This window comes from Diabrotica undecimpunctata, chromosome 9 (genome assembly GCF_040954645.1).
Source record: "Diabrotica undecimpunctata isolate CICGRU chromosome 9, icDiaUnde3, whole genome shotgun sequence".
In the NCBI taxonomy this organism is placed as follows: domain Eukaryota; kingdom Metazoa; phylum Arthropoda; class Insecta; order Coleoptera; family Chrysomelidae; genus Diabrotica; species Diabrotica undecimpunctata.
The window spans coordinates 81322961-81336680 of record NC_092811.1 but is presented as its reverse complement, the minus strand read 5'-3'; the positions used below and the strand labels follow the sequence as shown (position 1 = coordinate 81336680).

At 33.3% G+C, this 13720-nt stretch overlaps 1 protein-coding gene across 2 annotated transcripts in view; it reads right to left on the bottom strand.

The window, feature by feature from the left end:
* Positions 1–13720, bottom strand: part of LOC140450185 (gastric triacylglycerol lipase-like) — a 153402-nt gene that overhangs the window by 120796 nt on the left and 18886 nt on the right. For both annotated transcript variants that reach the window (XM_072543645.1, XM_072543644.1), the window contains one exon: positions 10943–11259. In XM_072543645.1, coding sequence (XP_072399746.1) covers positions 10943–11259 — 317 coding nt within the window. The remainder of the gene's footprint in view (positions 1–10942; positions 11260–13720) is intronic.

Below are 13720 nucleotides of genomic sequence, written 5' to 3'. Positions count from 1 at the left end.
TATAAAAAATCCCCAGGGATCGGTGGCATACCACCGGAGACTCTAAAAGCCATGGGTGAGATCGGAGTAGATGTAATAATAAATATGTGCAATATAATATGGAACACAGGCAAATGGCGTGATGAGTGGTGCGAATCAACCTTTATCCCTATCCATAGAAAAGACCACTTACAATATGCAGCAATTACAGAACCATTCCCCTTACTACCCATGCAAGCAAAATCCTGCTACATATAATCAATGAACAGCTAAAGAACCTTCTACTTTTAGAGATAGCTAAAGAACAATGCGGATTCGTATCAGGAAAAGGAACACGGGAACAGATACTGAACACCAAACAGATAAGAGAAAAAGCGGGAGAACACAACATACCAATACTGCTCTGTTTCGTAGATTACACAAAGTCTTTAGATTTAGTAAAATGTGATCCCTCTGAAGTATAATGAAAAATATGGGAGTACCTAACCACCTACTTAACCTAATAAGAAATCTGTATGATAAAAACTGTAAGTTAACATTTACGGAATATATTCAGATGTGTTAAAAACAAAAAAAGAAACTAGACGAATAAGATCGAAGAATCACTACAGAAGGCAAAAAAAATCAGCAACCTGAGATTTGCAGATGACACATTTATACTCGCAGCGAATGAAGTCAAAATGATTTTATCACTGAACGGATAACCCGGGTAAGCGAGGAATTTAGACTTCAGATCAACATCGAAAAGACAAAAATAAATATCGTAGACTGAGCAAATATTAATATACCGCGCATACACCAAGTAGCGAATTTTCGAAGTATAAAACTGTTTAGAAGCCTTCGAAATATGGATCTATAAAATAATTCTATGCGTGTCCTGGACAGAACATAGAATCAACCTATCAATGCTGGAAGAGCGTTATATAAAAGAGAGGCTATTAAAAAAAGTAAACCGAGGATACCCAATTTACCTCGACCCGTTAGCTAGAACAACAGGGACCACAGAACTATTGGTAGTGGAAGGAAAGGTAGAAGACCGAAGACCAAGAGGAATATCTTCAACACCATCGGCAGACCAACTGAAGACTATGGTGGAAGAATCCCTAAATGAAGGCGTCCTTATGGCACAAGATCGCAGCCAATGAAGATAGCAAGCTAATTAAATTTGGAGTGTCATCACGCCTGACAAGGGCTCAAATAATAAGGAGGAGGAAGTTGAGTGACCTTAACATAAAAGACACATTTTTTTCGAAAAAAGTGTATAACTTTATTTGGATTTCATTTCCATTTTTTTTTATTTAATTAAAAAGTATATCTCTGGTTTTTTTCAGAATTTTCCGTATGATGCACCATCTTTAAAAAGCCGAAAAACTGGTTTTTAGGGGTTTTGGGGGATTCTTTCCATTTTATAGACTTCAAAATGGATTAAATCAAGATTTTTTACAGGTTATATGTATGTTACATTAAATAAGGCCTTGAGGGCATTCAAAAATTGGGCGAAACATCTTTAAACTTCCCAAAACCATGTTTTTTCGCAACTTTTAAGGATTTTTGCGGGGTTAATCATATTTTTTGAGGTCGATACAACTTAAATCAATTTTTTCATTTTTACGTTTTATGCAATTAAAAAAAGAGACAGCGCAATTTTGGCCCACCACCTGGTTCCCGTACCAAAAAACGGCATTTTTTGTTTTTTTTTTGGTAGGTTGATTAATTTAAAAATTTTAAAAATTCACACGCATATTTGAGGCTCGTACAACTCTTGTCTATATGTGATAGATTTGTAGGTTGAATGTACTTACATAAAAATGCATTTTTTTAAAAGGGCTAATAACTTTTATTGGAGATGACTGCAGATCTAATTTTTGTTTTATTTTGTGTATTTGATCAAAAACATAAGCCATCCCAAAAAACCGGAAAACTATTTTTAAGTGATTTTAAAAAAGCATGTATTTTAGAATTTAAAAATACTATAAACGTTCTTACAGATCTAATACATTATAATTATTTGAATATATATATATATATATATATATATATATATATATATATATATATATATATATATATATATATATATATATATATATATATATATATATATATATATATATATATATATATATATATATATATATATATATATATATATATATATATATAGATAAAATAACTCAAATAATTTCATAAATTTTCAAATAAATATATCAAATTCTTTCCGACGGGCAAATAAATTCTCTCAATCACCTGTTTTCCGTTTCTGATCCTTCAAATTCACAACTAGAGATACTTTTAAGCCCCACGTTGGCTCGCCATGTTGTTGTGATCTGCTTTATGATGTCTTATTATTGATTAAGACTAATTTAATTAATCCAATTATTTAATTAATTAGTTTACTAATTTATGCAGAGTCATACAATTCAATTACTATTAAACTTCTCAGGGTGCCTTTTTAATTTAACTTTAATCAGTTTACTTTATATATCTCTTCTAGTGGGTTTAGTATCTCCTAGTTGCTCATAATCGGGATAAAACAGGAAACGGAACTAACATTAAAACAACATAAATATGCACACAAATTATTATTTATTTCAATAAGCAATACGGTGAATGTTAATAAATAACTTTTTGTGGGCAATTATCTTTCCCAACAAACTCCTATACTCTAAATTTAATTTTAATTAACAAACTATCTATTGATCTGCTTTATAATAATATCTTCTAAAAAATTTACCATATAAAAATTATAATTTATTCACAAAAAAATAACTCTTTAAAACTTGGAATCTTAGTTCGTATGCTTATATTTGATTTTATCTTTAGAATGTCTTAAAGTTTTCTTTCATTCAAATTATTTGACTGACCTTTAATTTTTTTTACACCAATGATGTCTCCTCTCGATCAAACCACAGTTCCTTCCTTGATTGATTATGTCCGGCTACCATCAAATCTTTCCCGTTCTCAGCATCGCTCCAAAACCGCATACCAGCAAACTACTCCTCCGAAAATACAAGCCCAAGCCTCTTTTGACCGGTACTCTTTATTCACAAATTCTCCTTTCTTTCTCAATTAGATCTCGTGGACTATACAGACTCAAAAAGAGGTATTAATCTTCTCATTTTGATCTGCTCTCAGCTTCCACCTTTTTCACTAACAAACGAAAAACACTCCTACTACGATTGACTACACGAAAAAACACCTTCTCTTCTGGTCTGCCGGTAACATCATAAATCTTTTCAATCTCCCCAGACAACCTTCTCAAACTCTCTCATCCCCTATCATTCCTTTTTAACCAATCATAAGCATTCATCTTTCCGACTAATTTTCGATTCAGAAAATTTCCAACATAATATTTAAAACAAATAAACTAATTTCACTCAAATTACTTTTCAGAAACCATTAACAATTTTGCCTTTTTCAACCGAAATAAGCTTCCAAATTCTTGTTATCTCATATCTAAATCAAATTCTTATTTACTTTCGAAAAATGTCCACCGCAAAATACAATTACAAAGTTTCTTCCTTAAATATATAATTACACGAATTCCATTGTCCTTTCACTATTCACTTAGTCCTTCAAGGAAAAACTAGTCCGTCACGGAAACAATGTCTTTTCTTATTATAACGATTACAAATAAGTACAGGGTTGTATTTTAACTTATATGCCCGCGGTATATTAAAATAATAAAAAAACTCTTTATTCTATTTCTGATCGATAAACTGATCCATAACAAATCCCCGCCTTGTTTTGAGATACAAATATTCCTTTTTTTTTAAGTGTAAACAAAAAAAAATATTATTTTCTCTCAACACAAAATTTTTCTTTTGTAGTCATTTTATCCTATCCTAAATTTTTATTACTCCATCTTAAAATCTATACTATTCTTATTCATGGTATTTGTACACATCCTGGATATTGTAAACTCCTCGTATCTTTTCTGATTCTACATGTCTAAGAACATAGCTGTTTATTCCATTTTCATTTTGTATGATGTATGGACCCTCGAAAATAGGCATTAGCTTTGTACACACGTCCCCCGTGAGATTTGATACTCGTAACGCCCTTACAAGCACCTTTTCTCCCTTCTGGAAAGTCACTGGTCTTCGTTTTCTATTCTGGATTTGCCTTTGGAGATATTTTTCATTACTGCGCTGCAGTCTCCTTCGAACAGTTTCCAATACTATTTGATACTCTCTCTGCTCCGGTTCTTCCCATGGCCGTACTGGCATAATACCCTTCATGACATATTCCGGCATCTCTTTTGTCACTGTACTTGGAGTGGTGTTCAAGTAGTTTTCGATTTCTGCCACTTTTCTATCCCATCGTCGATATTGTCCAATGGCAGCAATGCGGAGGAATTTTGTAGTCTCTTGTATAAAACGTTCTGACGGATTACTTTTAGGATGTCGGATACTGACAAAATTTGTCCCTATTCCCCTGTCTTGCAACTGTCTCTTGAATCGGTCACTCCGGAAATACGTAGCATTGTCTAAAATAATTTTCCTTGGTGTTCCTACGGTGGCTATAAAATTGTCTATTTTTCTCATAATTTCTTCTCCCTTTGTCGTACAGCACGTGTATAGCTTTACATATTTCGAAAAAATATCTACCATCACCAAAATATGTTTGTTCCTCTGCGTGGTCATTATCAGATCACTTAACATATCTATTGCTACAATGTCTAATTTTTGGTGGGATACAATATTTTTAGCCACATTTTCATTTCGGAAATTTCTGCTTTTATATTTTTGACATGTTTCACATCTTTGGGTAACTTCTTTTGCAATCCGGTAATCTTTTCGGCATATATAGTTTTCGCGAAAAACCAGCCAAACCTTCCTACTGCCGATATGTCCATTGTCCTCGTGTAATTTCTGTATGATCCTTTCTGCCAATGTCTGTGTTATCACGTATAGTTTCTTTCCATCAATTCGTTTGAAAAATATACCGTTTTTACTCTCCGCTCTTCTTTTTTCTCTTTCTTCCAGGTCTTCTTGATTTGTTCTAATTTCGTTTAACGAAAATACACCTTCCTCTTGTGTCAAAATGTTCAGTCCTACATGAAAAGCAATTACTTCCTTTTTCCCCGAGTCTTCATCCCTTGTGAGAGCGTCAGCTATAATGTTGTCTTTTCCTTTTATATATCGAAACTCAAAGTCATACTCCTGTAGTAACAAAATGCCTCTATGTATACGATTGTGAATTTTGCTCCCAACAGATAAAATCTTAACTTATTTACGCAGAAAAGTACGCTAGCAAACTCTAGTTCAGTCACAGTGTATTTTCTTTCGTGTGTTTTTGTCACCCGGGAAATAAAACAAATCGGCACTTCTTGATTGTTTTGTATTTGCGACAAAACTCCCGCAAATTTTTGTATGGATGCATCAGTTCGTAGTATGAAAGGCAAATTGTACATGGGATGATATATTTTCGTTCCTTTCGAGAATTCCTCTTTTAAAATTTGAAAAGCTTTCTCTTGTTCTTCTTTCCAATTCCATTTAACACCCTTCTTCAATAATTTGATCAGAGGAATTTCCTTTTGGCTTAAATCAGGAATTAGTTTTTTAAAATAGTTGATCGTCGCGAGAAAACCTCTCAATGTTTTTAAATTCGTTGGTCTTGGGTATTCATCTATGAGTTTTACCCGGTCCTCGGCTAAACTAACTGTTTGTGTGTCCAATTTAAATCCCAAATATATCACTTCTTTTTGAAAAAATTGACATTTTTCAATATTCAGTTTTAATCCGGCCTTGTCCAATTCTCCCAAAATAATCTTTATGTGTTCCAAATGACTTGATGTATCTGGTGAAAAAATGAGTAAGTCGTCGATGTAGTGCACTATGAAATCTTCATATTTATTTAATATTGTATGGAGAGCTCTTACCAATGCTGCACACGCACTTTGTAATCCAAAAGGTACTACTTTAAAACGGTAAACAATACCATCGATTGAGAAAGCGGTGTAATTTCTACATCTCTCTGCTAACGGTATTAACCAAAAACTATGTTTCAAATCAATTTTAGAAAACATGTGTATTCCCGTAATTCTCCCAAAAATAGCTTCGATGTTGAGAGGTGATTCATATTGAGATACCGTGTGTTGATTTATATTCCGGGCATCCAAACAGAGTCTCAATTCTCCACTGCTTTTTTTCACAATCACGATTGGGTTGATGTACGGCGAGTCACATCTCTCTATGATTTGATCTTCTAACATTTTTTTAATTTCTCCTTTCACCTCCTGTCGGTATTTATATGGGATCGGATAAGTTTTCGATCGAAAATTTCCTAAGTCTTTAACCTCAAATGAATCTTTTTGGCTACTCTGTTTTCTTCATTTATTAAATCTTCATACTTTCTCAATATTACACGCAATTCCTTTTCCTTTTCTTCTCCACACATCAATTTTCTTTCTTTTTCCTCAATTTCTTTGCACATATTTATCTTGTATTCTGCCTCCTCCATTTCGCATACCTCTTCAAATACCACTGTTTCAATTGTACCTCTTTCGTCTTCTTTTGTTAATCTTTCTTCTTTTTCTTCTTCTGGGCTCATCTCTTCTTTTGAGGACACCCACTTTTCACTTTCTTTTGCTAATCTCCTCTTTGTTCTCTGTCCTTGCTTCATTGCCAAATTCATTTCCACCGTTTGTTCTTTATCTAAATCAATTTTCCGTTTCTCATTTTCCTTTTCCATTTCCTTACTGTCCTGTTCTTCTTCTTTTTCCTCTGTGATTTTCATCGTGTTATTTTTGAAATCTATCACCACATGTTTTTCTGCCAACTCATCCACTCCTACGATCATATCATGCAACATGTTTGGCATCACAACACATTGTAGTGCATAAAATTTCTTATCCAATCGTACTTTTATTCGTATTCCTTCATTTATCGTTGCCAAAGTCCGTTTATTTGCGCCCACTAAATTTACCTTGGGAATTTTGTAAATCAAATTCGTTAAATTAACTTCCTCTATTAGTTTTCTGTTGATCAGTGTAATTTCCGATCCAGTATCAATCATAATTTTAATCGGTGTCTCGTTGATAAAACCATCTACAAATTTCAGATTTGCTCCACTTATTTTGTCCTTATTTTCTGCCAATTTAATAAATTCCTTCGGGTGACAAAAAATTCCTGTTTGTTTCTTTGTCTTTAGTGAGCGCCTTCGTGAAAAGACGCTTGCTGTTCTTGTTCGCTTCTACTTCTGTCGCTTTGTCTCTCATCCTCACATTCCTCTATGTGTGTGTTGTTGACCGCTCTTCTATTTTCTCTTGGTCTCTCGGACCCGTATCGGTTTCCGCGATTTTCCGGTTCATTCGTTCTATTATTATTTCGGTTTTCCTGATATGTGCGAGTATTGTTTCTATTCTGGTTCTCTCGATATCTGTTTTCGTTCCATTGCCGATTTCTTTGTTCATAGTTTACTCTTCCGTTGTCTCTACTTTCGTTTTCCCTCCTCGGGACAAATTCTCTTCTCGTGTACTCTCTCCTAAAATTTTGTCCTCTATCTCTATAGTCTTGATTTTCTCGTTGTCTGTAATTTTCTTGCGTTCTCCTCATTTTTCTTTCTCTTAATTTTGCTTCTCGTATTTGTAAGAATTGACATAAACTGTCAATATCTTTGTAGTTTTGTAGAGTTATGTGATCTTCTAAGGTATCTTCAAAATGTCTGGCTATTAGTTCCACTAGCTGTTCGGACGAATAGTTGTAATGTAAGTGTCTTGCATTGTTGTATAGTTGTAGGGCATATGTTTTTTCTGATATACCCATACTATCCTGGTATCTCCCATTTTGTAATTCCTTGTTTATCTCTATCTGTTGTATTTTCCCCCAGAAATAATTCAGAAATTTTTGTTCAAATGTTTGCCAATTTTGTAATTCTTCTTCTTTGCTATCAAACCATAAACTTGCCTCATCTTTAAGATGGTTCCTTATCGTTTCCTTTGCTGTTTCGAAATTACCGATATGTCGTAATTTCTTTTTTAAATTGTTGATGAAAATTACCGGGTGTAATTTTTTTACGTCCCCGCCAAACTGTATTTTTATGTCACCCGGACTTTGGATGAGTACTTCTCTCCTGTCTCCCATCTCTCGTTGTTTTCTGATATCCTCAATTTGTTTTTCTATTTCTTTCTTGTCTTCTTGTAAAGCCATTTCAAATTTTGTTTCTAACTGTTCTAATTACTTTTTCTGTACAGTCTTAATATCTTTCATTTTAGTTTCTATTTCTTCTCTCTGCATCTCTAGTTTCTTCTCTGTTTCTTCTCTGACTTTTTCTAAACAGACTTTTACCTCATTTTCATATTTGTCCAAACGCTTTTCCATTTTTCTATCATTTTCTTCTAATTTTTGTTCATAGTTTTCCAAACGCTGCTCTATATTTCTATTATTTAGTTCTATTGCTAGCCTTGTTTCCTGTTGGTTTTCTTCCATTGTTTGTGATGTTTCTTGTTGATTTCTATCCATTTTCTTTGATGTTTCATTCATTGTTTGTGTCTGTATTTGCATCATTGCTAATAATTTTTCCAGCATCCCTGTTTCTTTTCTTTCCTCCATTATTGTCGCATTTCCTTCATTATCCGATCCTTCATCAATAATTGTTTCCTCTTCTATCTTATCCTCTTTCCTTTCTTGCGTTTTGCTTTGACTCCTTGTGGTCGACATGTTGTTTCTTTTTGTTACTGTTTTTTGTCCCCGCCAAATGTGAAATTTTACAACACTCTCTAGGTTGCAGAACACGACAAATATTTCTCCCCCAAATATTATCAATTTATCACATAAATTTTAAATTCATCAAAAAATTATATCAATCAAAAATAGAATAAATGTAAAATTGTACCTAGATAAAATAACTCAAATAATTTCATAAATTTTCAAATAAATATATCAAATTCTTTCCTTCTTCTTAACATGCCATACACCAAAGTGCGTAGGCGACTATCTCATTACTAGAATTCTGTTCTTGGCGGCGTGACACAGCTCGCCTGTATTGTGTATTCCTGTCCATTCTTTAATATTCCTTAACCAGGATAATTGTTTGCGGCCGGCTCCTCTCCTACCTTCGATCTTCCCTTGTAGGATTAACTGTGGTATTTCATATTTTGCTCCTCTCAATATGTGCCCAAGGTAACCAATCTTGCGTTTTTTAATTAATTCAAAGAGTTCTCTTTCCACGCCGGCTCTCTTAAGGACGTCATCGTTTCGAACTCTATCCACCCAAGGTATGCGCATCATTCTTCTCAATGACCACATTTCAAATGCTTCAAGTTTGTTGATAGATGTTTTTTTCAAAGTCCACGTTTCCATATTCTTTCCGACGGGCAAATAAATTCTCTCAATCACCTGTTTTCCGTTTCTGATCCTTCAAATTCACAACTAGAGATACTTTTAAGCCCCACGTTGGCTCGCCATGTTGTTGTGATCTGCTTTATGATGTCTTATTATTGATTAAGACTAATTTAATTAATCCAATTATTTAATTAATTAGTTTACTAATTTATGCAGAGTCATACAATTCAATTACTATTAAACTTCTCAGGGTGCTTTTTTAATTTAACTTTAATCAGTTTACTTTATATATCTCTTCTAGTGGGTTTAGTATCTCCTAGTTGCTCATAATCGGGATAAAACAGGAAACGGAACTAACATTAAAACAACATAAATATGCACACAAATTATTATTTATTTCAATAAGCAATACGGTGAATGTTAATAAATAACTTTTTGTGGGCAATTATCTTTCCCAACAAACTCCTATACTCTAAATTTAATTTTAATTAACAAACTATCTATTGATCTGCTTTATAATAATATCTACTAAAAAATTTACCATATAAAAAATATAATTTATTCACAAAAAAATAACTCTTTAAAACTTGGAATCTTAGTTCGTATGCTTATATTTGATTTTATCTTTAGAATGTCTTAAAGTTTTCTTTCATTCAAATTATTTGACTGACCTTTAATTTTTTTTACACCAATGATGTCTCCTCTCGATCAAACCACAGTTCCTTCCTTGATTGATTATGTCCGGCTACCATCAAATCTTTCCCGTTCTCAGCATCGCTCCAAAACCGCATACTAGCAAACTACTCCTCCGAAAACACAAGCTCAAGCCTCTTTTGATCGGTACTCTTTATTCACAAATTCTCCTTTCTTTCTCAATTAGATCTCGTGGACTATACAGACTCAAAAAGAGGTATTAATCTTCTCGTTTTGATCTGCTCTCAGCTTCCACCTTTTTCACTAACAAACGAAAAACACTCCTACTCCGATTGACTACACGAAAAAACACCTTCTCTTCTGGTCTGCCGGTAACATCATAAATCTTTTCAATCTCCCCAGACAACCTTCTCAAACTCTCTCATCCCCCATCATTCCTTTTTAACCAATCATAAGCATTCATCTTTCCCACTAATTTTCGATTCAGAAAATTTCCAACATAATATTTAAAACAAATAAACTAATTTCACTCAAATTACTTTTCAGAAACCATTAACAATTTTGCCTTTTTCAACCGAAATAAGCTTCCAAATTCTTGTTATCTCATATCTAAATCTAATTCTTATTTACTTTCGAAAAATGTCCACCGCAAAATACAATTACAAAGTTTCTTCCTTAAATATATAATTACACGAATTCCATTGTCCTTTCACCATTCACTTAGTCCTTTAAGGAAAAACTAGTCCGTCACGGAAACAATGTCTTTTCTTATTATAACGATTACAAATAAGTACAGGGTTGTATTTTAACTTATATGCCCGCGGTATATTAAAATAATAAAAAAAACTCTTTATTCTATTTCTGATCGATAAACTGATCCATAACAATATATATATTTAAATACTTTGAGTGACAACTATTTGTAAATAAACAATAACAAAACATGAAAAAGACTAGAAACAAATAGACTTTTGGAAAACAGATAACAAAATAATAAAAAAACATTTTTCTACTTTACTTACGAGAATTTCCAATACTGTCGATGTTTGTTTATATTGTAGAACTTATGTCTTTGAGATTTCCAACATCCCCTTCCGTTTAATAGCCAGACATCGTAACCACTATCTGCCAGTACGTAGGCTAATGCTTTTCCTGGGCCTTGGAGCAGAAACATATCTATGCTTGCACTCATGCCATGTATCAATAAAACTGGGCTTCGGTTCGTACTGTTAGTTGAACTTTTACCATATGGTATTCTAAAGATGGTTAGATAGTAGTGGTCCTTCGTTCGTACTTGATATTGCTCCAAGGGATATCCATCGTGATCTACTTTTTGTTCCTAGATTTAAAATGTAATATCAATAAATTAATATGTATCGTTTTGTTCTGTACCTAGTTAAAGCAAACTACATTAAACATACACTTCATACTTTTTTGTTTTTCCGAACAATACAAAAAATAATTAACGAAAATCACTTAAGGGACTAGTACTGTCTACGAACGCTAAACATGGCACATTTTCAACAATTTTTTTTGTATCTTATTTATTATATATGGCAATCAAACTTTTTTTATATTATTATACAACTATTGAAGATTACAAAAATCTTTTTTACAGTTAATATGTAAAATATCAAATCTTAAATATAAAATTTAACAAGTGTTTTAAAAAGGAAGTGCCCTTACGTGATAGTGCACCAGAAACATTAAAAGTTCTAAAAAAGAAACACAATAACGGACATTTGAAATGATTGTTAAAAAAATTTTATTATTATTTATCTTGGTTAGATTATTGTTGAAAACTATCATAGAGAAAACCAAGACGAATAAAATGCATTAAGGGTTATTAAAATCGTTTGACTAGATCCGGAGATGTCACTATCATCATCAGTAGCTCGACAACCCTTTCTGGGTCCTGGCTTGTTCTAGGATTTTCCGCCATTCTGTTCTGTTCCTTGCTTTGTTTTTTAAGTTGGTAATCTTAAGTGTTTTCAGATCTTGTTCCACTTGTTTCATGTATCTAAGTTTGCGTCTTCCCTTTGACCTTCTTCCTACTGGTGTTTGCCTCATAATATGTTTTGGTGTTTCAGTCTCCAACATTCGTTCAACATGGCCCATCCAGCGCAGACGTCCGATCTTTATGGATGTTATGATCTTGGGTTCATTGTATGCTGTGTATAGTTCAAAGTTATATCTTCTGCGCCATATGTCATTTTCCTTTACCCCCTTATATATGTGTCTAAGGATTTTTCGTACAAATGTGCCTAATAGGGTTTCATCGCTTTTCGACAGTGCCCATGTCTCTGATCCATATACAAGGACCGGTTTTATCAGCGTCTTGTATATTTTGCATTTGGTTTTTCTTGTGATGTTGTTAGATCTTAGATGTTTAATTAGTCCATTATATGTTTTATTAACGATATGTATTCTTCTTTTAACTTCTTCCCTGACATTGTTATCTGCGGTAACTATTGAACCTAGGTATGTAAAATTTTTCACTCTTTCGATGTTATAGTCTCCTATTGTCAGATTCTGTAGGTTTCTTTCCTGTCGATTTACTGGCCTTCATGTATTTGGTTTTTATTTCATTAATGTATAGGCCACTGTTTTGTGCCTCTCTTTCTATCGCATTAAATGCTTCTATCATCTCTCTTTCTCTTCTAGCTATGATATCAACATCATCTGCAAATGCCAATATTTGTACACTTTTTGTTATTATTGTTAATCTGGTGTTGACTTTTAACTCCCTAATTATTTTCTCTAATGTGATGTTGAATAGAATACAGGATAGGGCATCTCCCTGCCGTAGGCCCGTTTTCACATGAATTGTATCTGTTAGTTCGTTTTGAATTCAAATTTTGCTTTGTACTTTAAGTGTTTCTTTTATGATATCAATGAGTTGAGTTGGAATATTAACTCTTTAAGTGCATGGATTAGAAATTCTCGATGGATGCTATCATAGGCACTTTCAAAGACAATGAAAAGATGATGTGTGTCTATATTAAATTCACTAGTCTTTTCCAAGATTTGCCTCAAGACGAAGATCTGATCTATTGTGGACTTCTGCCTGCGGAAACCACATTGATATCCCCCAACTATTTGTTCCACATATGGTCTCAATCGGTCGTACACAATATTTGACAGTATTTTATATGCCAGTCAGTAGCGTTATTGCCCGGTAGTTTTTACATTGAAGCTGATCTCCCTTTTTATGTAGTGGAATAATTACTTCAGTATTCCAGTCTTGTGGCAGTTGTTTATTATTCCATATGTTCACTATTAGTTCGTATATCGCATTCAATAGGGAGTCTCCACCTTCCTTTATTAATTCTGCGCTGATATTGTCTAATCCAGGTGACTTGTTGTTTTTCAGTCTGGAAACTGCTTCTTGCATTTTAGCCACTGAAGGGGGGGTTGTTTCTCTGGTAAGTTTGATCCAGTATAATTCCATCATATAGTGGATCTTCGTTTTTTTCAAACTTTTCTTTGAAGAATTCTGCGTCTTGTATAATGTTTTTACACGCTTCCCATTCTCTGTTTATATCCTCGTGCTTTTGTCTGTTTTCTAGCCTTCCTTTTATATATTCTTTGTATTTTGCCTTTTTGCTGTCATATTTTTCAATTTTGGATCCCTTTTCTTTTTTAATGTTTGAGATTCTGGCTCTTATTCTACTTTCCACTAGATAGTGATCCGAGTCTGCATTTGCCTCTCTTCTGCTGCATACGTTTATTACGTCTGAGTGATGTCTTGAGTCAATAATAACATGATCGATCATGTTTACTGTAACCCCATCTGGAGA